We start from the raw sequence: 25878 nt of genomic DNA on the forward strand, positions 1-25878 counted from the left end.
GTCACAAAATAGAATAAGTCAAGCAGTTGAGTTCTAATTGGTCAGTATAATTAGAATAATGCAGTGCTAGATGATAAAACTGAAAAACCTAAAGGTACAGTGTGTAAAACCTGACTACTAGATTTTGGTAGATTACAGTACCCCAAATTCTATTTTCTTATCCTGCCTAGTTTTAGCTACAGCGGCTGCTCTAGGACAAACTCTGGCTGTTGTTCATCTGCACTGAGTTTACCTCAACTATACCTCAACCTCTGTATTCTTTGTTTCCACATCTATTTACTCTTGAGGAGGCTGTAAAACTTTGTGAAAGAAGTCATGAGTTAAAGAGCCCATGAACAACAATACTGGGGTGAGATGAGGATATCCTGGTCTTTTCTGCTTGCCAGTGCTGCTGTTAGTGACATTTTTGAAGTGGTTCTAACACTGTTGGACATGGAGCACTTAACTCTTAAATGATTTGAGAATGTTAATTAAACGGTTTCTCAGAGTGTGGTTTTTAGGATACACAAGGCTAATACTAGCTGGTGTGATGTTAGCTTATAACTATCTTGCAACAATATGAGGAATAAACATCAAGTTGTGGACTTTTTTATTTTTTTATTAGAACCAGTTTAAGAGATGTGGCTTGAGGTGAGAACGAAAAGGTGGAAATAAAGTAGGGCTGCCACAAACGATTATTTTGATAGTCGACTAGTCACCGATTATTTTTGCGATTAGTCGACTAATCAGATCATCATCCACTGGACGTAAAACTACAGCTTATATAACTATCATTAGCTTACAGCTTTAAGCTTTTAAGGTGCTAACTAAAAATAAAGACAAGATGATAGTTTATTCAATTTTAATGAAATTTGCAGATTGTTTCGGTAAAGTTTAATAAACTCCTTGCTATCTAAAATATAACAGGACACCGGGGTATATTCTCCAGCATCTCACACTTCTGATAATCAGCTGTCTGCTTGACGTTTATTCAGCTGTGTAAAAACTACAACTTTAATCTCAGCCAAACCGATTTACTCAGGAACAAATAAAATACTAAAAAAAAAAAACCAAACAACAACATTTTTAATTTATCTAAGTGACTCATATATATTTAACCTGAGTCGCGAAAGACAGCGGTGGGTTTGAAAACAATTTGCCGGGAGTCCGGTGTTCTCACGGCGCTAGTGACCCAGCCCCCGGCTAGCTATCGAGCTAGTGGGTAACACACGTCTCCGAAAACGTCGGAGCGCTTTTGAAAATATGTGGTGTCCTGATAAACTGAGCTGATATTTGAGGTTTACACAGCTACATTCTCGCCTGAAAATATGTTAAACGTTTATTTTGTGACCCAGAAAGAATAATAAGAGTAATATTAAAACTAACTAGCTACTGCCATTGTTGGAAACTAAGCTGGGCCGCGCTATGAATTCTGGGACACAGCTACTTCTTCTTCGGGGTTTAACGGCAGCTGGAATCCTTGTACATGCAGTGCTGCCATCTTCTGTTTCAGTCCGTTATTACACTCTTACACTCTGCTATTATTCCTGCGTCTTTTGCGATCTTACAAAGCTTCAAACGACACGTCGACTATTAAATCAGTCGTCGACGATTTTGATAGTCGACGTAATCGTGACTAGTCGACAAATCGTGGCAGCCCTAAAATAAAGTAGAAGAAAGATCTAACAAAGACATGATGAAAATGTTATTTGGGCATATATAGTTTGAAAGAGCTCTTTGTGATCTTTAAATTAAAGATAACTTATAAGGCAAACGGTTTGTGGTGGCTTTCCAGTCAAATGCATAACAAGATTAGCCACGAAAAGCTTGCTAGCAGACAATATTACACACTGTTAGTGTACATTAGAGGTTATTTAATAGAAATGTTACAGTTTTGATCATTTTTAAAAACTAAAATGGAATGAAACTTAATATTGAAATGCACAAAGTAAATAAGTAATGTCTTTCAGGTATACTCCAGTCAGGTTGGGTTATGTTTGCAGGGCACCATGGAGAGGCTATTAGGAAAGAGGGGGGGGGGGAGAGAGAATCTGCATTCTCAGAACAGATCGCAGCACCACATGGCAACGATAAATGTAAAAGACAACCGCTCGCCTCGGGTGTACTAAACAGACTGTGCATGATATTGTCAGGCCCAAAAAGTGCAAATGGTGGTGATGAACACTGCTCTGGGACACCATAAAGTAGATTTAGGACTGTAGACTGAAAGTTTTGCGGATGACAGCACAAACTTATAAATTGAAGGTCAGACTTTGTCAAATTTGCTTTCCTAACAGTTTTTATATTGTTTTTCTTGTGACTTGCTGTTTACAGGTAACAGGTATGAGTAATCATTCATTATAATTATATTTATTTGGAATACAAATTTGTTTGTTTAATTGGTAAAAACAGATGTTGATTAAAACCTGTGAAAAAGCAGGCACTGTGGATACTCCCTTGAAAATTCACCAAAATTATGTTTTTCATGAAATAAAATCACCTTAATCTCTGTTTATTTCCTTTTATTTCCACTGGTAGTTTCTGACTGGATAGTTCTGAAAAGCATCTCTAAAGTAATTAGTTTTGTTATGATGGTTGGTCCACATTTTGCAGTTTTGTCTCGTAGATGATCCTCATCTGATTGCATTTGTTATATATAATAAATGACTGCAGACCATATGAGATTGTATACATTGTCCTCAATGTGGTAGAGCAGCAATGTTTCAAGGTCTCTGTAAGAGTGAATAACAGTAAAATCTCTGGTGTGTTGAAATGGCAGCTTGGTGTTGTAAAGAGAAAATTGATCTTTTTTTGCTTGTTTTGCCTCTTTCAGAAGACCAAGTTCAGAAGTTACATTTCTCATGTTAATGTTTCGATCACTTAACTACTGCACATGTTGCAGGGTCTCTACTTCTGTGTGCCAAGCTTGGTGGTGCATCACACTGATCCTTTTTAACACTGGGAAATGTGTTATGTCAGCTAAGCTGGAAAAATGGGATTTGTTATGCTTTTGAATGGTGGATGCTCATATATTATATTATTAAATATATTAAGCTAATCTTTCAAGTAATGCACTCAGCATATGTGCAGTATTTTCTACTCTCATCTGCTTCAGTATATCAGACAAGTTGTGAGGCACTAATATGACCTGGTACATGTTTGGCAAATGGAAGCATGTAAAATGCAAACACATCCGGTGACTAAAGAAGCAGCAGTGGCTCCACCATTATCTGCACAGCTGATGTTTTTTGAGGGGGGGCACTAGGTGTCCAATTGGCTGAGTCTGAATGTAGCCGTTCAGTACTTCCTCCTCATAATTTGTTTATGGATTATCTGGGTTTTTCCTGCAGAGAGGAAGTTTTGCCTTTTTCCCCCAAGAGGCTTGAACCAGAGCTAAAGGACAGTTGTCAGCATTGGAGTTTGAGTTAGTCAAGCATGAGCATCTTTCTTCTCAAATGATCAGAACCAAAAACAAGGTGTTAAAATGCAGAAAAACAGATAAAATAAAAACCTTTTTAAGCCGGGTTCATTTACTCAAATAAATTTAACTATTATGTAAATGACCAGAATTACAAATACCAAAGCATCATTTAAAGTAGCCCAGCCCTTCATTGTCTTCATGAACATTTTTTTGTGCAGTCACGTAAAAACAAATGCACTTGTGGTAGCATGTTATCACAGATTTGGTGCATTTATTCCTTCCCAAAGCCCATCTAAGCTAGGATAAATGTGATTATACAACGGTAACGGACTTATTAGGGATTTTTTTTTGCAACAGACAAAGTTCAGTTGCTTTGAATAACGGACCACTTACTGACTCATTCACTTACTTTATCAACCTTCCCTGGCTATTAATACTCCCCCCCCCCCCCCAAAACTACTCTTGTATGTCTGACAGCCGTGGGGAAAACGATATACACACCCTCTCTCCGGAGAGCTGTTGTACGAGGCCAGCAGCACGTTGCCTTGTTGACAAAATGCCTGCCAGTGGCTTGGTGCCCGGCTCTGGGCCAAAGGCTCTGCAGCTCTGACTCTTCAGACAAACAGCCCGCCAACAAACCAGTTAGTCAGTCCTGCAGCCTATCTGCCTGCCTTCCTGCTTTCCGCCTTATTCCCTCAGCAAGCTTGCAATCTTGGCAGCAGTAGGCTTCCATCTCTTATTTACCTGCCATGAGGCAAAAAATGTTGTTAGCCTCCATTTCTGCTCTCAAGATAATGATTGGATCGTTTAGCTAAAACTTGTACTTCTAGAGCCAAATTGTTATTTCTTGTTTTTATTAGGATCCAAACTACATATGTGTTTTATATGTTTGAATTTTTGTTTTTGGTTAAATTTAGTTTGAATTAGTTTCCAGTGTGAGTTTCATTGTTTATTTTCATTTTAATTTGTGCAGAGCATATTTCTCTAAGTCCATATTACAATAAAGGCTTGTAGTAGCAGTCAAGTTTGAAAAAACAAAAGCACCAAAACAAATCCTTTGTGAGGAGTTGTCTTCAGTTCTTTTCACATAATGTTTGGCTAGTGATTTAAAGACACACAGGTAATAATAATCATTTAAACTTATTTGGTGACCTGTTTTTTCCTGATGCATTTCACTTCACTACTAACTGTTGCCAATGTTTTTAAACTGGCTTGCATTTTGAATGTATGTAAAACATATTCATCACTGAATAAGCTGTACTCATTCAGTGGAGCTGACATCAAACTAAAAATAAACAGGAAATGTCTTTAGTCTTTGATCAACTTTTCCAACAAAGTAAGCATGAGCAGGCACTGATGGTTATGTTGATACTGAGCTGTGTACAAGACTGACAGTTAGCTGTGTTCAAGAAGTGTTTGTTTTGTCATTTTTGGAGCTTGTGCATGTCTGGTTTCCTCCTGGAACTCAGTTTGCAGGGTTACAAGTTCTTTACAGTCACCCCAGCTTTCAGCTTTTCTAGATATCGCCTGATAGAAGTGCGTTTTAGAATTAAACCAGTTCATTTGGATGTTGGTCGAACTTTAACCTGTCAGTTCCCAAGTACAAAGACTGTGCCAGTAGCTGGGGTTGGCTTACTCTCGTGCATAACCTGCTAGCCCAAACCATACCACACTGAGAATTTCCAGTAATGCCTGCATGCAAGAGAATATTACTGCAGTTGTCCAAATTCATGTGTATTTTTAATGTGGTCTTGGGGTGTCTTAATTACAGAAAAAAATTGCAATTATTTTGGTCTGGATACTTTTATTTAAGCAGATTTCCTTGGCTTTACTTTCCCCTCCATTTGAATCATAAGGGTGAATTCAAATTAACAGAATCTCCAAGTCTGGAAAGTTTGTTTTGGACTTGGGTCAAAAGTAAAGGACGTGTTTAAAGGGAAAACAAGACAATTATTGCAAGTGTTATGGCACAGTGATAGTTTTGATTATCTTGTTTTTGCTATTCCCATGAAGACTAAATGTAATTTCAATTAAAATTTGATTGCACAGCTCTGTGTGTAAAGGATATCACATTTTATTTTAAGTAATACACGCACTGGTCGCAAGTTTGTTGTTCAATATTTTTCGTGCTTAGCTTTGAATGATGTATACAAATAAGTATTTAAGAGTATTTATGGAGGGATCTGTTGGTTAAAATATGCTTGAATGAGATGATCGACTGAAGTTGTTTCCCTTGTATTTGACAATCCCTGGACAAGCAAGGTCAGGTTATAATTATGCATATGAGAGTATTACGTGACCATACTATCGCTTGACCCATACCAATGTTGATATTTTTAAAATGTAAATAGTCTAATTTCTATGAACAACTTCTGCATCTAAATTCTGTAGGCATTAGATGAGATGTTTAGTTCTTTCCATTTGAGTCTGGTACTGGCCATCACATTAGGAGTTTGCAAACAGAAGCAGAAATTCTTGCCTGAATATCTGCTGGCTATATCAGAATTTTTAAAGTTAGGTTAAGTATCACAGAAGCTGAAGTCTGATTAGACGCAATCCACTGGGTATGGATTTCTATTCTATAGTTAATTTAATACTGTGTGTTTGCCTAGCAAGGTACAAGCAAATTAACTCGTTGCCAAATCTGGCACAAAGCATTCTTTCTGCTGACGTCATGAGTTTTGTTTTTGTTTTTTAAATTAACCTAATATTTTATTTTATCATCGTCAAAGCATTCTAAGAATGAAATTTTACAGTTAAAAAAAAAAAACAAAACTTTAAAATGTCCTTAAACCTAACTCGACATGTCTGTCCTTCAGCTCGGCGATCATATCGGTTGATAGTTGTTTTTGACAATGTTTACAAAGCATCAGCATTGATATTCTGTCTCTTGCCTTCATATCAGCCTGCTGATTTCAAGAAAAGTACTTTGCTATGTTTTGTTTTGAAGAGGACATCATCCTCACCTCGTCTCCGTGTTTCTTTTAGGAACACCATCTCCAGCGGGCCATCTCGGCACAGCAGGTCTATGGCGAGAAGCGGGACAACATGGTCATCCCAGTACCGGAGGCGGAGAGCAACATCACCTATTACGATTCCCTCTACCCTGGAGACTTCAAGATGCCAAAGCAGCTAATTCACATACAGCGTAAGTGGGCTTCTCTAATGGAAAGTTTGTGATGCAGAAAGCAGAGAAAATGAGTGTGATGTAGCAGATTAGGGGCCCCAGTTGTTTTCATTAGCCTATAATGGCGTTCCCTTCATTTATTTCAAATGTGTTAAATGACACGTGGGGGCTTGCTGAGCAAAGATTATACGCTGCAATGAGTTGAACACTTCACATCAGTGTTACTTGCTTTTCTAATTTGAAAATTGTCACTCATGTTATTAGATTTACTTTCCCCTCAGCTCTGTAGCCCTAGAGTTTTTCCAAGAAGCAAGGGGGGAAAGGTGACCTGAACTGACATTTAAATATATCCTGTATTGAAAGCAAGCCACTTAATAAAGTAGAAAGTTGGCTGCTACTTAGAGTGTAAAATCCCAGCCAGTTTAGGTGATTGAGATCTTTTATCATTTTTATTGGCATTAAGCTTTGTTAACTTGAAGTTGTCATGTTTTTCTATATAACTTGAGATTGCCTGTTCCAGTAGTGAAATTGGAGGAAATTATGTTGCTACATGGCTTCGTTTAGTAACCATGGCTGCGTCACAAGTGGTTTGCTGTGATTGTTTCTCAAAAGAAAGGCAATTTGCTGTACCTGAAACATACAATGTTATCAAATGACATGTTTTGTCTAGTTAGAGAAAACCTTGAAATTAGTCTGAGGCTTGGATGGGTTGAAACAAGTAGAAAACCCAGTTTGCATCAGTCTTAGTCTTGAAAGTTTAGTGTTTATACAAAAGTATCTAAAATTCTACAAAAGCAGGCCTGCCATTTTCCATGCATATAAAAACCTTTTATATATTTAAGTCAGTGGTGTGAAAAGATGCTGAATGTTAAAAATGTTCAAATTAATGGCCCTGGCTGGTGAAAGTGAATTTGCCTTTTTACTCTTCAATAACAATCTAGCCCATCTATTGTGCTTAATTGGCATCTCAAGATGAAAGTGAATTGGTGTAATTAAATCTGAAGTGAGGGTTTCATTTTAAAGCTGAAACTGCAAATACTTTGATCTACACATTTTGTTCTGCAGGTATAAGTTCAGTTAGCATAGATGTTTTAATTTGATTTTGGCAGATGCGCCTGCATAAATGCTGCTGGCTGTGCGGTCTCAGGCAAAATAAATGTGGTTATTTGAACGTCTGAGATGAGACTCCTTGGCTTTAAACAAACTACAAGAATGCAAAAAATTCGCTTCAGATTCTGTTGTTAATGAACTCAAAATGACTTTTTTTGTATTCATTTTCTTTGTGAAGCTGTGGTGCATTTGTGGCCCTCCTGAGAGCCCAGAATTAGATCAGTAAGATCAAGCTAGGGTGTCAACCATGTGGCTTAGCCTGCTAAAGGATTCAGTCCAGACCACTTCAAGGCTTACCAGTAACATCAATAATCGTTTTTCCAGTAACATCCCTGGTAAGATGTTTGAATTGCTACATACTTACCTGGGAAGTTACTTTTCGTGTGTGTGTGTCTGTCTGGTGACTCAAACAGGCTAACAATAAACAGACTTCCATGTTTCAATGCAGCTAGCCAAACAAGGAAGAACCACTTTCTGCTGTTCTGTAATGGCACAAGATTGTGCTTAACATGTTTAAAAACCTTTAAGCATTTCTTAAAAGCTTTACAGACAATGTTAAATCAGTGTCTGTTTTTAGGAGCAGGGATCCATGGTGTAACTTAGACTTTATACATGCAGTGTTTCATGTCCACTTTAAGTGGTACACGGGTATCTTTCTGCTTTGGCTCTCAATTGGTCAGGGCGTTGCTTCGATGCAGGTTTTCGAAGCAGTTTTATGGCCGCCTCGGATTAAAAATGGTTTACTGTCATAAACGCACATTTTGGACAAAAGCAATGTTTATGGTTACTTAAGGTCATTGGTTGATGCCTGCATCCTGTACATCAGGGCGGTTCAGATGCCACATGGCTTTAGGGTTGCATCCTCGTAGTGCTTTCTGAATGGAAACTGCTTCGGTGATACTGATGTTTAAATGGCATATAACAGATTGGCCTAAAAATTTGAGGTGGGAAAAGGGAGCAGTAGGCGTAACGCACTGTGTCAACACTCTACAACAAACACCCAGATAATCTTTACTGTTCATTGGTTCCACTCGGTCTCCAGACAGCCCTTCCTTCCAGTTGTCTGAAATGGCAAATCTGGTGTAATTAAGCCTGATAATCATCCAGTGCATCCCCAGCCTTCATGTCCAACAGCTGCTGAACACTCATTTATTCTCGTTAACGCTTTAATTTTGGATTATATATTTTATGCAGCAGGTGTTTTGTTGCTGCTTGGGCCATAATAATAATTGGTTATATTCCCCTGTACAAAACTCTTTTTTTTTTTTTCAGCATTAGAATAAACAGTAAGAATTGTTTGGAATCCAAACAGATGCTGAACCAAATGAGTGGAATGAGTCCATGTTACCTGCATCTTGTCTGTATGTTTTAGTGAGACCAAAGCAAGCTTGTGTGAACTTGTCCAGAAACAATCTAAATGCTTTGTATCGTTCCTTGTAGTTAAATAAAAATAAACGTATTTATTTATTTGTTGCCTCCCTCATGCAGCTTTCAGCTTGGACACAGAGCAGCCGGATTACGACCTGGACTCAGATGATGAGGCCTTTGTCAACAAGCTGAAAAAGAAGATGGAGATCAGCTACCTGCAGTTTGAGGAAATGATTGACCGGCTGGAGAAAGGCAGTGGACAGCAGGTTAGAAGTGTAAAAAATGTTTTGCAGACAAATTCATCAGGTTTGTTCCAAAGTGAGATTCACCGATTAAAGAACTTTTTAAGACTGCATTAGTTACTAACACTGACTTGAAGCCACTGATGGCAGGCAGTGTCAGATTTGTCACCCTCACTGCTCTCTAACGTGATTGTATTTATCTCCTTTGTTGCCCTCGCAGGCTGTGAGTCTTCCTGAGGCCAAACTGCTGCTGAAAGAGGATGATGAGCTCATTAAAGAGGTCTTTGACTACTGGAGCCGCAAGAGGAAAAACAGCAAAGCCAACTCCCTCATCCCCACCGTCAAGCAGGAGAAACGGGACGGCTCAAGCACCAGTGACCCTTACGTGGCCTTCCGACGACGCACTGAGAAGATGCAAACTAGGAAGGTTGGTGCTCTCAATTACTGTTGCTAATTTTTAGTTCTGCATTTCTGCAGTCCTATACAATCAGTGTTGCTTTTGGGGATTGTTTTTATTTCTTATCCCTGTTTATTGTAAATTTCGCTTCACATCTTAGAACCGTAAAAACGACGAGGCCTCGTACGAGAAGATGCTGAAGCTTCGCAGAGATCTCAGCCGAGCCGTCACAATCCTGGAAATGATCAAGAGGAGGGAGAAGAGCAAGCGAGAGCTACTGCACCTCACACTGGAGATTTTTGAGAAGAGGTAAGCCAGTCTCGAAGTTGCACCCACAGGACGTTGCTACATAAGTTAAAGCACCTTGATAGCAGATTCTTATTCACTTGTTACTACTTTTTTTTTTTTTTTTTTTTTTTGTGGACTTGTGCCAAATTAAACGACTTTGAAATGCCTCACCTTTAGATTTATAGAGTTATCCTCTCCTTTTCATCCAGAAATGTCATGTCAGACTTTGGTGGTGAGGTTATGGCAGAAGTTCTGGCTGAAAGGGCACTGGTGAGACCACAAATCATCCCCCTGGTCCCACTCACCAACCAGTACCGACACCAGGACCATATGGACCTCAAGGACTACAAGTCTAAGGTGAGCCCGTAGGAAAAAATTTGTCTTACAAAAAAGACAAAGGAGGAAAAAAAACATCTGATGAATTAGTTAAAGTTGCTTATATCCAGAATTGAAGGGTCAGTGGCATTGTTGCAAGTCGTGTTTTTAAACCACTGACCTGCTTAAAATGCAACCAAGAAGGAAAATGAAAATGGTGGTATGAAAAGTTAATATAATGAGTCTTTTAAGAGGAACACTGCGCAAGATAAAAGGCTGCCCTTGGGCTGCGGTCTCTAAAGGTGTACTTTAAAGTGCCTCTGCAGTGTCATTAAGTTTGGCCGCTCTCCCTCTTGTAGCCTGAGAAGACAGAAGTTCCCCGGCAGAAAAGGAAGTATGAGAAGAAGCCGAAGGTGCTGCCACCATCATCAGGCACACCCCACCATACAGGTCCGGTTGTCTTCAACGCCAAGGACCTAAACCAGTACGACTTCCCCAGCTCGGATGATGAGCCCTTTTCCCAGGTACCTGCACGCTTAAGCAAATGCGTTCATTCATGTAAAGCCAAGCATGTTACGCAGATCAAGCTTGGGACTTTTTCCTCAGAGGAATTCTTTACACAACATTTTTTTCCCTGTAGTTTGACTTTTTGCATGGTGCCACTGGGTTATTTCCAGTTTGCATGGTTTTGAAATAGTATTATTATTATTTTTTTTTTTTTTACAAAGTGGCAGCAGCTGTTATGCTGCGATAAGGTTCATTAGCTACAAAGCCAAAAGAACAGGTAAGGTTTTTACACAGCAGGAAGAATTGGGGGGGGGGGGGGGGGGGCACCTGTCTGTATTAAGCTTTTATTTTCTTTATTTTCTTTTTCTTCCTCTACCTGAAAACTGATCAGATACCAGAAAATATGTTTTTCTGGCTGCATATTGTTTGGTGCTTAATAGAAAAAATCGATAGGGAGTTGTGTAGGTACAGAACCCAAAGGATGCTAAAGAGGGCTATGATTTAAATCAAAGATTTATATACTTGAAAATTATTTTTAGGATCTAAACTCAAACTGAAAGATTTGAATCACTGCCAGGCAATTGCTTCACTGTAGAACCTGCAGGGTCACTGGGGGCTGGAGCCTATTGCTGCTGTCATAGACACAGCCAGACTCATTTTATAATCATTGAAAGGGGAGGAAAAAATATCAGGGTAAACCTGCATAAAAGCTGTTTCAGTACTCAGTTCAGCTTGAGTGAATCTGGGCTTTAATTTAAAAAACAGAAGTCCTTAGGGAATAAAACTCGAAAGGATTCTCATTGGCTGCCTGCAGTTCCCTCTGTTTCCAGATCAGTGTCTCTCACCTGGTCCATTTTGGGTAGTGTGTGACAGTTTGCAGCCAGTTTTGTCTTTTTGCTTGCCCTTTGGCTACTGTGTAGGCCTCCTGAGGGAGTTGAGGTGTGCTGCCGCCTGGGCCCTCATCATACACGTCTGCACTCGCAGACATGCTGTGACAGAGAAAGTCAAACTCCAAGTCGGGTCCTTGCTTTGTACTAGATGACCTCGTTCTCCTCCACCTTTATTTTTTCCATTTGTTTTTCATTTTAAAGTTTGAGGAAGTACTCTGTGAAAAGATGTTACATTTTGCCCCAATCTATTGAGTTTGGGGCAAAATGAGACTACAGAAATAATCCTCCACTCTCAGAAAATTGATTTATTCACTGTTTAAAGAAAACTGTTTTGTTTTTTTGTTTTGTTTTGTGTTTTTTTTGAATAGTGTAAAAAGACATCATCTGTCTTCTGTTGCTTAATTATGAAGTACAACACATACTGGAAACTGTTCCCTCTTGTCTGTGCAGCCACTTGGCTGTGCACTACGGCCTCTTCTTGTCTCCACTACCGCTGCTAAACTCTGCCCTTTGTCTTCAACAATCTTCTCAAAATTGCCAAACCATGTTTTATTTAAAAAAAAAAAAAATTAACAAAGGCTTCTGGCTTCAGTACTATAACTTCTGCTCTTCAGCTGACCTTACGCTGACCTCTGACGTCTCTCATCCACAGCTGCACTCAGGCTCATCAGAAGCAGAGGAGGAGAACGACCCAGATGGTGCCTATGCCTTTCGCAGGAAGGCAGGCTGCCAGTACTATGCTGTAAGGAACATTACCTTTTGTTCCTTAGAATACCTTAGTTATCTGTAAGGAATAATGAAAATTAGTATTACATGTTTAAGGAAACCCTTACTATGTTGTAAACATAACTTGAACAATGCTATCCAGTACTGAAGTCAATACATTGGGGCATGTAGTTCACTGATGAGATTGCAGATTGATTCTAAACTGCACAGGTCAGATGTATTGAACCCAGAGACCTGCAAGAATGAGTGGAAAAGGTGAACTTAAGTGTCCTGTCTGTCTTCGTAGGCTCGTCAAGATCGGGTGGGTAGCTGGCCGTGGTGTGGACAATGGGAGGGTGGTTTGGCAGAAGCTCGCTTTCGCTACAGTCTCACCACAGTCACCATGCCACGACGATGCCTGGGCATGGCTCGACGGCGCGTGGGACGAGGCGGCAGGTGAGTTCACTTACTGCAAAGTGCTGGCATTTGAATCCAGCTTTACATTCTGTGCTCGTCTGTCTCATCTGTGTAGATATCTACAAAGCAAAATCAGCTAAACTTATCACTTTTAGTTGTTAAACCCTTTTCTCCCTCTTTTTCTCTCAGGGTGTTGCTGGACAGAGCATACACAGACTTTGACAACATTTTCCATGGACTGGATCCAGACATGCTTGACCTGCCTGTTCCTCAATCTCCTCCTCCTCCTCCTCCTTCTCCTACTCCTGCAACTACTTCACGCGCACCGGCCACCGACAAGTTTGCCAGTACCTCAGAAACAAATACCTCGGAAAGAAGTTCCTCCTTCAGTTCCTCTCTTTCCCCATCCTCCCCCACTTCCACGGACCTCAGTCAGATACTGTTGAATATAAAGTCGTGCCGATGGAGGCACTTTAGACCACGGACACTACCACTACATGAGCTGGACAATGCCCACCCTCTATTCAGGAGGCTGAGCCGAAGCCTGAAGCGCCCACTCTCGGCCTCCACCACCGGAGGGCAACCCTTTGGCTCCCAACGTCCAGGGAGGGTTGTCCCTGCACCCACACCCGTTGCTGGTAGGTGGCTTATCTGACTGTAGACAGACACTGTTGTGTTCTCTTTGGGCTGTGTTGGTTTCATAACTTATACCCATGGAGACGGTAAGATACCAGCTAGTTAGTGTTAGATATTGTTAGCTATATAGTGGTTTTTTTGTAATTAGCAGTTTTTCATCAGGCAGTATAAAGATGGCTCTCGGTCTGGAAAGTAAAGCAAAGGTGACATGTCCTTTTAATCCCTCTGTGGTTTCAAGAATTCCACTTGTATAAAACTCTCAGCTGCTCAAGCTCAGGATGCAATTTTTCTCCCATATTTTTATTTATTGTGGCGGGTTTTGCTGTCAGGGCTGGGCTAGGTATATGTCAGGGCGAAAAGGAAGCAAAGCCAGACTTAATAAGGTCTGCACAAACTAAATGGTAGTTTTGGCATGTCAGTGCTTGAACTAGCTCTCATCCTATTGCATTTTCAGGATAGCATGGTCCTCAAGTTGAGAGCGGAACAAAGACTGTCTTCCAATTTGCAATCCAAAGCAATGGAGTTGGGAGTAGGCCAGCAGGAAGGTTCTCGTTACTAATGACTAAACATTTAAAGTAAGAGCACTTTCAGTGGTATGACAGTCATGGATGCCGTTCGCTTGGAGAGTTTGAAAAAGTAACGGTGACAAAGTGAGTCGCCAGCTGGCTTGTTCAGGACACATGTCCAAGTGTGGTTGATTTTTAATCGAATGTTTGCAGCTTTTAATTTCCTAGATTTTCATCAGAGTTCCTTGTTTTGTGGCTGTGCTAAAATAGCAAGAATTTCTATATATTTTATTTTTTTGTTTATTTAGAACAGCTGTTGCTCTGGGGGTAACACTGTATGAATACAATCTACCTTTCATTCCTTAAGGTGTCAGTTAAAGCAGGATTTCATAAATGAATTCATGACATGCATGGATTTGACGAAGAGACGAAATGCCACAGGTCCCCGGTGGTTTTACTGTGAGGGCAGTCAGGCGGCGGGTGTCTTAATATTGCTGCAACTTGTTTTGATGTGCATGAAAAAACAAGCTGCTTATTGATTTTTCCAGAAAAGGTTCAGTGAGAATCTGAAAGACTGATATAATTAACATGGATCTTTCAAGAAACTCTACTAATATGTATTGTGTATGAGCAAATGTGACAGCTGCACTTGTTGTTTAAGTAGTTGATTTTTGATTAAATTACACGGTGTTGGAGTTCAAGAAATAAAAATGACACGTGCTCCAGATGGAGGTAATGCCACAGGACGAGCTGTGACTTGGAGATGTACGCAGATTGTGGATCTTATGAAACTGAGAAGTGAAAAGCACACAGGGAATGGATACATCAATAATGCACTGATGCACATAATGCCTTTAAAACATGAGATGAGAACTTTTCAGTTCAAACACTAATGAAGAAGAACTTATGGCCATGTTATCTACAGCTAAAAAACTTTGATTCAAATACTAGGGTGGATGAAATATCCACAAAAACATGTTCAGGTTTTCTTTGGCTCTACAACACCTAAAATGTCAGATATGACTGGTTTCATGAAGGAGTTTGACATTGACTCAGGCTTTCTATTTCAGAAACTGCACGTTTGCTTAGAGGCATATTTTACTCTTCACCTTAAAACGGAATGATTTCCCCTGGTGTATTTAATTTGCAATGCCAATCCTATTGATGCCATTAATATCTAACTTAATCAGTTTAAATCTATTAATCAGCTGTCCTGTAGCCGTAGATATGGATATCACTTCAGATTAAATACTGACTTGAGTTTTGCCACTAATAACATCCTATAAATAGACTAATTTGATCCAATGCAAATGGGCTTGGCAGCTAATTAGGACCAAGTATGAAAACGCATTCATGCATTTATTGGGTGCACATTTTATGCTGTTGTGCCTGGCAGGGCTTTATTTGCTGGCGTTCATGACATATGGCTCAACTGATACTTTTGTTTCTGTAGGGATTTAGCCTGGTTGAGACAGCCACCTGTGACATTAAGAACTCCGTCTCTAAACTTGTTAACTGTATAATCTTGCTTTGTAGTAAACCTCAGTTGTCAGGCAGGAAATCTGAGAATATATTTTCTGGAGTACCCTAAGTTTACCTGAATATGGCCAAAGCGATTTCTTTTCCTACCACATATACTCAAAACTGAAAGAATCAAAGCTGGAATGTTTTATTGTAGTACAAAAGCCACCTGGAGAGTAAATGGATGTACTCATTACCAAACATTGGTCTGACCTTTCATTAGAATGCATTGCATCACTAAAAACTCACTGGTCCCCAAAAAGTGTTAAAAATAATTCAGGAAACCATGTAGTGGTTTTGCTTTGTTCATAGTGAATTGGTTTCTGGTTCGGTCATTCATTTATTCATGAGCACAGTTTGCAGTAAGGTCTGCAGCATAACAGTAAAATCCAAGACTGAAGATGCTCCTTCGTGACTGAAGTCTTTGGCCTTTGTTGTACTCACTGTTGTTTGCTTCCCTGCTGACTTATCAAACGAGGCATATTGAGTGGGTGTGAGTTGACAGAGTTGTTGTCTGTGTGTTGCTGTTTGATTCAGACTGTTGGAGCAGCTTACTTTTCTTTCCCAAATATGGTTTTTATTCATCCAAAAGCAGTTGAAAACAAATATTTGACCAACTTTCTATCTTCCCAAGAAGATAGAAAGTTGGTGGCAATACATTAGGCACAATGTGTCATGGCCAGTGTATCTGAAAGGCTCCGTATGTATCATGTGGTGCGTATCTTGACCTGGGTTTAAGGTTTAATGCCAACCTGCCACCACTTAGCTCAAATATTCTTTGTGTCAAAAGATCTGTCTGTTTTATGATTGGGAATTTGTAACACTGTTTTTGTTTCTCTCAGCTTTCACAGTTGAACAGTACCAGCAGCATCAGGAGCAGCTGTCCCTGATGCACAAACAGCAGCTGGAGCAAGTCCAGCAACAGCAAGCCAACAGCGCCACCACTGCCAACAGCACACAGGTCAGCGTGCAGATCAACTGTACAGCAGCAGACAGTGATCTGAATTTATATATTTATATAATATATACTTTTTGATTGATCCCCCCCGTAATCTTCAAATCATGTAAACTTGTTACTCTTGGTCTCCTAGCAGACCCTGGCAAATACATTGGACCAGGCCAGTGCTCAGTTTGCCGCCTCGGCCCTCGTGACCGCCGACCAACTGCTGGCTCTGAAAACCAAGGAGGAGCTAGGACCAGGAGTCAATGGCGTCCTCTCCCCCTCAGGTATAACGGCTTCCCACACAACCACTGGTTTGACCAATAGCCTCTTAGCTTTGAAGGCTCATGTTGTAATCACTATTGTCGAATTTAACAAAGGTATATTGGTATTGATGATCCCAAAATTGTTTACTTATTGATTCTAATTCTAGTTATATGTTGAAATTAAAACCAAATTGATTAATTTTTTTCATTTATTTTACAACAGCACTATTAAAATGAAAAGTCCACTTTACCAAATTGTTAAAGTACAGTGAAGTCAAGACAAAGCAAACAAAGGGACAAAAGTAATCATAGTACTAACGCCCTCAATACTCATCAACACAAAAGAGCAGATGGCAGCACAATGAAAGTTCAACAAAACCTGCACCAGCAGCACCCCAACGACTGATGCCGCTTCACGGAGGAGTGTTTGCTAGATAACCAAGAAAAGTGACAAAAGGGAATTTAGATTTTCATTAATCTGGAGATGGAAGCGGGGCACCAAGGTGTCCTTCACAGATCAACCTCCTGCAACCTGAAGTCTGATAATCAGTGACTTTTTCTTTGAATACTGATTTGGTGAAAAGGGGAAAAAAAAACCTCCTGCTTGTACATTTTCTTCTGCCACGCAGCAGATTAAAAACTTTTCCTTGTCAAAGTTTTTTAAATTAAAGTTTCTGTTAAGTTAGGCTTTGAAACCTGTGTGCACATCTACAGTACCTCATTTTTTAAGGATTATGATTCACACTTTGAAGGGAGGGAAAAAGCTGCTTTGAAACTTTGTGTACTCAACTTCAAATTGCTGTGCAAATTCAGTGCTTCAAATTCAGAACAGGAGCAGGTTTAAAAAAAAAATTAAAAAAAAATCAGGTGATAATTAAAACTTCTTCTCCAAATCCTGTTTATTCCAACACCACCCCCATCCCACTCCACCCACTTCAGGTGTCTACAAGGGCTTGCACCTCTCGAGCACAGCGTCCCCGTCCCCTGCCACCCCGGCTCCTCCCACTGCTACAACGACACCTGCTTCGCTCCACCCCTGTACCACCACCACCAGCTCCACATCTGCTACCAGTAACAACAATGGCACCACTCACCCTGCCAACACAACTACCACTAACACCACCACTCAGGTCCTGCTGGGAAATAACAACAACCTACGGCTGAGTGTTCCCGCCACCAAGCGCATCCCCACATCCCGGACACTGAGCACCACCATGTCTACATCCGCCTTAAAGCTCGCCCACGCAGCAGCCGCCAACTGTCAGAAACCCAAGGTCACTACAGCCTCGGCCTCGCCGCTGGACATAGTGCCCAGGTAAGGAAAACTGAAAACACTCGAGGGGTGAAGTGATGTTCCAAACAGAAGGCCGTACCTAGCTGAATAGCACACAGGAAAACGTCAACATTAATCCTTTTAATTTATTACCTTTTACTCAAAGCAGCCATGTCCAACATGGAACACTCTTGAATGTGTATGTTATGAACCTACTGAGTTACCAGCAGAGTTGGCAGCTCTCAAAGTTTACATGTTCTTGTGAGCTCAGTTTGTAGTTTAGCTGTCCAGCTTTCACATTGTCTAGTCATTCTGCTCTGTGACAAACGGTTTGTCTGCTTGAGATATATTCCAGGGATGACATGTTAGACCAAAAAAGAAGAGACTTTACTTTTGTATATGAAGCATAGGACTGCTTGCTAAAAGGTTTGCTACCTGTGCCATCTTTTCATGTGTCTGATGAAAATCTGTCCAAAACCAATGTGAGAGCAGCTGTGCAAGATGTTGTCACAAAATTTATGGATGTGCGTAGTTAAGATAAAAAAACATAGTCATAAACATCTCAGTACGCATCCAATCTGAGCTCAGGACATTACTTCCCTGTCAATGTTTACCTTATAGATCCAACCTGAAAATGTCTTTGGCGGCACCTTTCACCTACATCTTACTCAAGAATAACGTGTCTAATCGCTATAAAACACTTACTTCTGGGCTTTTATTTAGAAATGTAGCACATTTAGATTTTATCTGTTGTTTTTTATAGTTTGTAGAAACATGAGTAAAGATATTGTTTGGCCTTAAATCAGGCCTGTTGTGCTTAATTTTAAGACAACTGAAGTAACAGGTTTATGCTAGCCTGTCTGTGCTAACAGTTTCCATTTTTGCCCTCAGGGAGAATCATGAACAAGACAAGCCAGCACTGAACAGTCTAACGGACAACACAGTGGCCATGGAGGTTACGTAGCCTCTCATACACCGCTCTGAGGAAACGTGACTCCATTGTTTTCTTTTTTTTGTTTTTGTGTTTTTTGTTTTTTTTTAAGGTGCTATGCATCATTCGTTAGTCATGAATGCAAGTGGTGGCGGACTGAGCACGGCAAGGCTGGGTTTCCATAGCAACAGTTTGGGACTTAATTGCAATGCTCGTCTCGTACAATTCCCCCCCATTTGTTACTGTTAATAGGAGATCTCTGTAAATTCTTAATATGGCAATTATATGTACAGTACTGCATATTTGTAATACCCCTCTCCCCACCCTTCTTGTATATAACATTACTTGAATACAGAATTGTTCATTTGTGATGTTTTGCACTCGATATTAAAAAAAAATTTCAAAATTAAAAAGAGAAAACGACAAACTGCAACTGGTGCGAGTATGGGGTGTGAAAGTTATACCACAGAAAAATGTATGTCATCACATGCATGGTGCGGAACCTGCTGTTTGATCTATTTATTGTGCCGTGTTTACAGAGGTTTTCCCCCCCACATTCATTAAATTTTTTTTTTTTTTTAAATACACTGTATCCTTCATCAGTTCCCTGTGCTGTAGTAAGTGTTTAGGTAGATTTATACAAAAAAGAAGTCCCCACTATTTTTTTTTTTTTTTTTTTCTCCTCCCTTTTTGGATGTTGTGAACATGGCCGGGGGCTCACCCGTTTTTGTTGGGTGTTCCCATGTGTCTGTTTAAATCCACGCAGACGTGTGTTTGTTAAAGATTCAGGCGCAGGGCAGTAGATGTGTATTTAGCCCTTTTCAGACGTGATGTGAAGCATTCGGCTCAATCAGTCTCTTAAATTGACGGCACTGTCGTTCAGAATTCACTCACACACATCCGGGGGGGCTGCTGTGGTTGCCACGCGTACCAAGAACTTATTACATTTGTGGTGATTAGTATTGTGTGAGGTGCAGCCCGCGCTTCTGAATGTTTCTTTGACCAAGATCTGTGGGTGCTGCTGACTGTGCTGTACCCACCTGCCCCTTGCACACAAGCCGAGGGCTTTTCTGAATCAGGAGCAGCTAAAATACATCATAGATAAATGTTTTAGTCTAGTTTCAAATCTAAATCAAAGATGAAATGTTATTGTTGTGTAACGCAGCTCAGAGACGCAGGGGAATCGCTAACAGATGCGATCTAGTGCGAGCTCATTCGTTGACGTGACTTAACGCAATCAGACGAGCTAAAGTGGCCAGTGAATGTCACTGAGACGCCAACACGTTCAGATGCCGTCAGATTAATTGAAATGTCTGAAAGGGGCTTTTGTTTGTTTGTAGGCATCAGTTTGTCAGTGGGTAAATCAGTCTCCACAAAGCTCTTCCATACATATGTTATTCCTGAGACAAGTAACAAAACAATGGGGATGAAGACTTTCCCAGAAGACTTTGCTGCTTCTGACTTATCTAAGCACTATATATTATAATTTTTTCTTTTTTTAATTAATGCTGCTTTTGTATGATTTTTGGCGTCTGGTTTCTACCAGATGGCCTTAGTAACTTTGTTTTCTCTAAAGGATAATCCCCCTCCCTTTACCATTTTTTTTTTTTTAAACAAATATTTTTGTATCTCCCTTCTTCTTTATTTTCCCATGAAAGACTTCATTCTTTTGTTACTTGTTCTGAAAAAAAAAAAGAAACTATAAGGGAGTAATTTAAAAAAAAATGCAGTAACTGACATTTATTATCATTCCAGCTTCTGTATAATAAGGAACATGTATCAATTGAGAGAAGAAAAAAAAGAAATGAAACAGTTTTCTCTACTTTTAAAAACTCCAGAAGGCTGAAAGGCCATGAACCACAAGTTATCGGGTGCCTTCATTTGGGAAAAAAGAAAAAAAAAACTTTTAAAAAAAATCAATAAAACAAAAAAAATCACTCTCTTCTGTGAAGAGTTTGGTACTGAACAAGGCTACGTGTAGTTTTTCTTTGTCTGTACCACAAGCCCAATGCCCATTCCAATGGCCCAGTTGATTCATGATTTTTTTGTTTCCCTTTTGTTTTTGTAAACCCTTCCACCACACACACTCACACACATGGGAAAGACTTAAGAATCCTCTTGAATTGTCACAAAATGAAATAAAAATCCAGGGCATTATGTGTTTCGACCAACATGTCTCCTTTGTTTTTGTTACTTTAATGGTTTCGTTGCGTCTTTGTGTGAAGAAGCTTCAGTTTAGGAGCCAAATTTGATCTCAGGTGGGCCGGACAAGACAAACTGTGTAATCCTCCTACGTGTGAACATTTAATGAACCGTCCAATTCCTCATGCAAACTAGATGAACACCCTGAGAGAAAGAACTAAAGAGCAACCCGACTTTTTCCTTTGTTTAAAGTAGTGTAGATTCAGTGGGTTCCAAAGTGTGGGCTGTGAAGCTGCCGCAAGAACTGATTTGTATTATTTACTTTGAAACAAGTTTTTATAACTGAGATGTTTTACTTAAACTCTTGTTTGCCAACAGACTGCAGAAGTTGCTGGGGGCATTCATCATCCCTAAATGCAGCACGTGGTAGTGGTGAAGTTAAAGTTATGACCACTTTGTAGTCTTTCTACTGCTGTGGTTTAGTGTTTTACTGCTGGCAGTAAACAAATCCTAACCAACAGCTAATCTTATGTGATAATCAAAGACTGGGGATGAATTCTGCTGATGTTTTTAGTGATCCAGGGCGATGCAAACTTCTCGTTTGGCCTTACAGAAAGCATCTCTGAGGGGCTTGTTACTGGCAGCCCACAGATGCAGTCTACTGTGAATTTCTTCCCACTGATTTTTGTGTAGCTGAAAACACTACGTATGTTCGTAAACTGGTGAAATGTGGGATGATTAAGTAGCACCAGCACGGTGGTGTTGGAGCTATCGAAGGACTGGAAAGAGTTGGAAAACTGAAGTTTGTGACTGTCCTCAATCATATCCTGTCATAAGGATATAATCTTTAAACTTGAAACTTTTATTACCATGGCACCAGAAACTGATTGTTTTTGAAAGGAATTTGGACTAAAAATGAGTTCTTAAGGTGATATTCTTATTTTTCTTTTTTCCATTAAAAATAGTTTCATTCAGCTACATAATGAGAGGCGGTTAACTTGCTTTAACCAATGACTTCTGCAGAATTGGGTTTAAATGATCATTATATGTTATGACATTATGATATAAAAATGGAAACATTGAATACTCCCGCTTCAGCTACTTGATCCAGTTTCATGAGAAGGATTAGTAAAGTGTCCTGCTATATTTATCCCTTTGATCATGGATGTCAAACTCATTTTACATTTTCTAAAGATGTCCAGTGGGCCGGATTGGAGTCTTGGCCTGGCCGATTCTGGCCCAGAGGCTTTATGTTTGACACCCCTGCTGCAGCTGGAAGAAGGCTGGCAGCTGCTCCTTCCACACATTTTATAGCCAGTGGTTTATGAAACTGCTGACTCAGCACTTTCATTAAAGTGTTTAAGTGATACAACTTTAAAACGCATAAAGCTAGTTTTCAAAATGCTTGCACAGTAGCAGCCTGCAGTGACATGAGCCTTAATATGATATATTTTTCATTAAACACTTTTCCAAAAGATTCACTCAGAAATTAATATTAAATTAAAAAAAGATCAATTCCTCTTCCTCTAAGAAGTCGCTGGTGACATTTATCCATTTTGGTTTGTACAAGAGGAAAAAGTGAAGGGACGAAAATAATCCAACCTGTAAAATGTCTACATATATATTTTTACTATCTATTGTGTAGCAGAATAAGAGGAGTGTCACTCTGTTCCCTTATGTATTATTGAGCTATAATCCATAGTTTTAATGTTGCGACTGCAGAACGTGAAGCCACCTTTCCCTTCTTTTTCAAGCTGAAGCTGCACCATGTTATCATCCTGGGACACTATATGTTGCTGTTCAGTTTACCGTCTCCTGCGTCGTCCTTTGGCAGCGATGCTCTGACGCAGCAGCCGCTGCAGTCCTCTATGGCCCTCTGTCAAAGACCTGCAAAGCCTGCAGCAGGAGGCTGGAAGCGTGGCAGCACAGGTTCGTCAGCCAGGAGATGCTGATTCCTGCCCCCGTGAGACCGTTTTACAGTTTGTTTGGCTTTTTTTTTAACACTTGCTGAATTATTTTCTCTTTCACTTTTACTCACTGGTTAGTTTTAGCCACTAAAGATGACCTGATTAGTTTTGGGTAAAAACATGCACCCTCATTAGAGTAATCCTGCTTTTTAACAAACAGCCAGATCTCTCTCAATGATGCCATAACATCATCCCTCAGGGCAAATATTACCTGGGGGAGGTTTGAGTTCCAAACATGGCGTCTGTGAGTCACAGAGAGATTTACAGATGGTGGAGATTTCCTCAGATTTCAAGACAACACCACAGCACCCAGTAGTGACTGACCCTGACCTCTCTTCCATCTGGTTTAGGGTTTATGATTTGACACCACCAGGGTCTGTTAGGCCTGTCTTAGAGAACTGGCTTCAGCTGACATAAACCCAAGCAAAATTATCTGAGCAGAGATGCCCAGATCGCCCTCCTTTCAGCCTCCTCTTCTAGTGAAATACAGACCCAGCTGAGAGGAATAACTGCTGCTGGGCCTCCTCACCTTAGAGCCTTCCAGCATGAATCCTGCTCAGATATCCAGACCATATCAGCTGACTTGTGTCTGTGTTGAGCTTTCCTCTGAGCCCCCTCATAATCACCTAAAACTTCACCCTACCTGTGCAGCAGAGCCCCGACGTTATAATTGTAACAGCTTTTAATTCCACTTTTCTTCTGATCACACAAACTGTGGTTCAAGTCTTCAGTTCCTCTAAAAGTAACAGCCAGCTTTACAGGTATCCACCCTCCCCAAACCGCTGCATTTACTGTAAGGTGACTGTACCCTGATGAACCGGTTTAGTTCTCCTCTTTGTGCCTCATGCCCACGTGTGTCCCTTTTATTCATTGACTGAATAACAGGCAGAGGACCCTGAGCCGTGTTTTGGTGTTTGAAGCTGAAAATAAAGCAGCGTGAGTGGGTGTAGTGAGCGTAGGTCATGAAGTGTTTTTCACCGGGTTTTTTTCCACATCAAGGTGGCTCACAACTAAAACGCACGGAAAAGTACTGCAGCACACACACAGTTTTTAAATCAAAGTTTGGGCAAACATACATTTATTTTCCCCTGCAAAAAAAAGAAAAAGAGGCCATCCAGGCATAGTGTTGCTGTTTACTCGTGGCTTCTATTCACTGCAGCAATTTGGGCAGGATAAGCGATGACATTTAAATGTAAATTCTACTTCTTAGAGAGGGAAAAGCAAAGTCGATAAGAGCTGCAAAGTAAATGAGCACAGCGGAGTCTAACTCCCAGAGAGAGATTGCCTTTGCTGTGCGACTGACTTGATCATATTTAGATCTTTCTCCTGTAATTGCTTGTTTCAAAAAGATAGAAAGTGATGAAGTGTAAATGCAAGACAGTTTTAGGGACGTGACCTGATACTGGGTCTCGGAAAAGTGCTGCCGATTTCGCTTTTAGTTCAAAGTAAATGCGCTGAAAGTGGTTAATGTGGCTGAAATCAAAGTTTTAATGCGCAGGTTCAGCAAAATGCAGAGAAATAAAAGTGAAAGAATGGAAAGGCAAAGAGTCGGGATGTTAGTGGGAGGCTGGCTTTATCTGTGAGAAGAGGTTAGTGCAAGTTTGCACAAAAAGATTCATTTCAGCTTGAGGATAAAGGCACAGGACGTACTCAGATTGGTCCATTGTGTGAAGCCAGTGCTAATTTTATTCTAAGAATAGTCTACTGCAGGGGTGTCAAACATAAGGCCAAGGGGCCAGAATTGGACCCAGAAGAGTCTAATTTGGCCCACTGGACGGCTTTGGAAGAAGTAAAGGAGGAAATAAATTCTTCCTGCTGATAGAGACTTCTCCCACAGCCATTCTTACTACACCAAAGCAATTAAGTAACAGATAAACAATTAAATAACATAAAGTTTCCTGTTTTTTCACTATCAGCTTTTTACAACAATAAAAGCAAATGGATATTTTCTGTGACTTATAACAAACTTGTTGTTTTATAATTACAGGACAGTCTCAGTACTTTTCTGTAATTTGTGCTGACAGACTTTTTCTCTTTGCCACTGCAGCATTTTTGAAGTTGCCTTTCTTTTTCAGAAGGGGGGATTTCACCAATCTGACCCACTTGAGATCAAAGTGGGCCAACAATGTAGTTTGACACTCCTGGGCTAATGCAGGCTAGTTTCAGATCCAACTTCCTCCTTATTTCTTATTTCTTTTCAGTTGATAAAAATTTGATCATACAGTAAAGAGACAACCTGAATGTTCAGACTGCGAGTGGCGACAGTAGGAAGCTAGAAAGCTCGGATCAAACCAGGTTGGTCGTTCATTCTCATTTGATCCAGCTCTAAATATAAGCTTTATAAACAGGAACGTTTTTAAGCCTATTCTTAAAACTAGAGACAGCGTCTGTCTCCTGAATCCAAGCGTCTGCCTCCAATTAAGAAACTCAAGGAACCACATGTGAGGTTCCTTACATTAAGTTGCTAATTTATAGTTTGACAGTGAAGTGCTTCAAGATTTGAAGGGTCCAAAATGAAGAGAAGGAAAAGAAGACAATCCTCCTTTCGAGTCTCTGTTAGCACTCTCGCTGTGGTGTTTTGGATCAACTGAACCTTTTTTAGTGAGCTTTTAAAGCTAATTTACAAGAAACAAATCCATTGATTACTTTTTTCAGCATCACTCTGAGGATGTTTCTATTTTTTTTGTTATGTTTCCAGTTCCAGTCAACAAATGCTGGTAACGAAAGTCTGTCAAAGCAAAAGCACAAAGCACGGCTTGTAATTTGTGATTTTCTAACAATGTTGAGTAGCTGTGATAAAAAGGACAAAATATTTTTTAGAGACCAACCTGTTGGAAATTTGAGCAATTTTCATTTCTTCAAAGAGCTTTACTGAAGAAGTGCCGATTCCTGCCACGTTATTGAAAGAAATTCAGTTTTGCTACAGGTCT

At 40.1% G+C, this 25878-nt stretch overlaps 1 protein-coding gene across 3 annotated transcripts in view; it reads left to right on the forward strand.

The window, feature by feature from the left end:
• The window catches only part of LOC309693661 (enhancer of polycomb homolog 1-like), a 36297-nt gene extending 15287 nt beyond the window's left edge, over positions 1–21010 (forward strand). For 2 of the 3 annotated variants that reach the window (XM_082513088.1, XM_082513086.1), the window contains 13 exons: positions 6389–6548; positions 9126–9271; positions 9468–9674; positions 9805–9953; positions 10142–10289; positions 10607–10771; positions 12297–12386; positions 12657–12805; positions 12956–13404; positions 16272–16390; positions 16521–16656; positions 17575–17950; positions 18800–21010. In XM_082513088.1, the coding sequence (XP_082369214.1) occupies positions 6449–6548; positions 9126–9271; positions 9468–9674; positions 9805–9953; positions 10142–10289; positions 10607–10771; positions 12297–12386; positions 12657–12805; positions 12956–13404; positions 16272–16390; positions 16521–16656; positions 17575–17950; positions 18800–18872 (2307 nt within the window). In that variant the 5' untranslated portion in view covers positions 6389–6448 and the 3' untranslated portion in view covers positions 18873–21010. The remainder of the gene's footprint in view (positions 1–6388; positions 6549–9125; positions 9272–9467; positions 9675–9804; positions 9954–10141; positions 10290–10606; positions 10772–12296; positions 12387–12656; positions 12806–12955; positions 13405–16271; positions 16391–16520; positions 16657–17574; positions 17951–18799) is intronic. The other variant, XM_082513087.1, reaches the window with a different exon arrangement.
• The last annotated feature ends 4868 nt before the right edge of the window (positions 21011–25878 follow it).

This window comes from Aulonocara stuartgranti (assembly GCF_965226115.1).
Source record: "Aulonocara stuartgranti genome assembly, chromosome: 18".
Taxonomy (NCBI): domain Eukaryota; kingdom Metazoa; phylum Chordata; class Actinopteri; order Cichliformes; family Cichlidae; genus Aulonocara; species Aulonocara stuartgranti.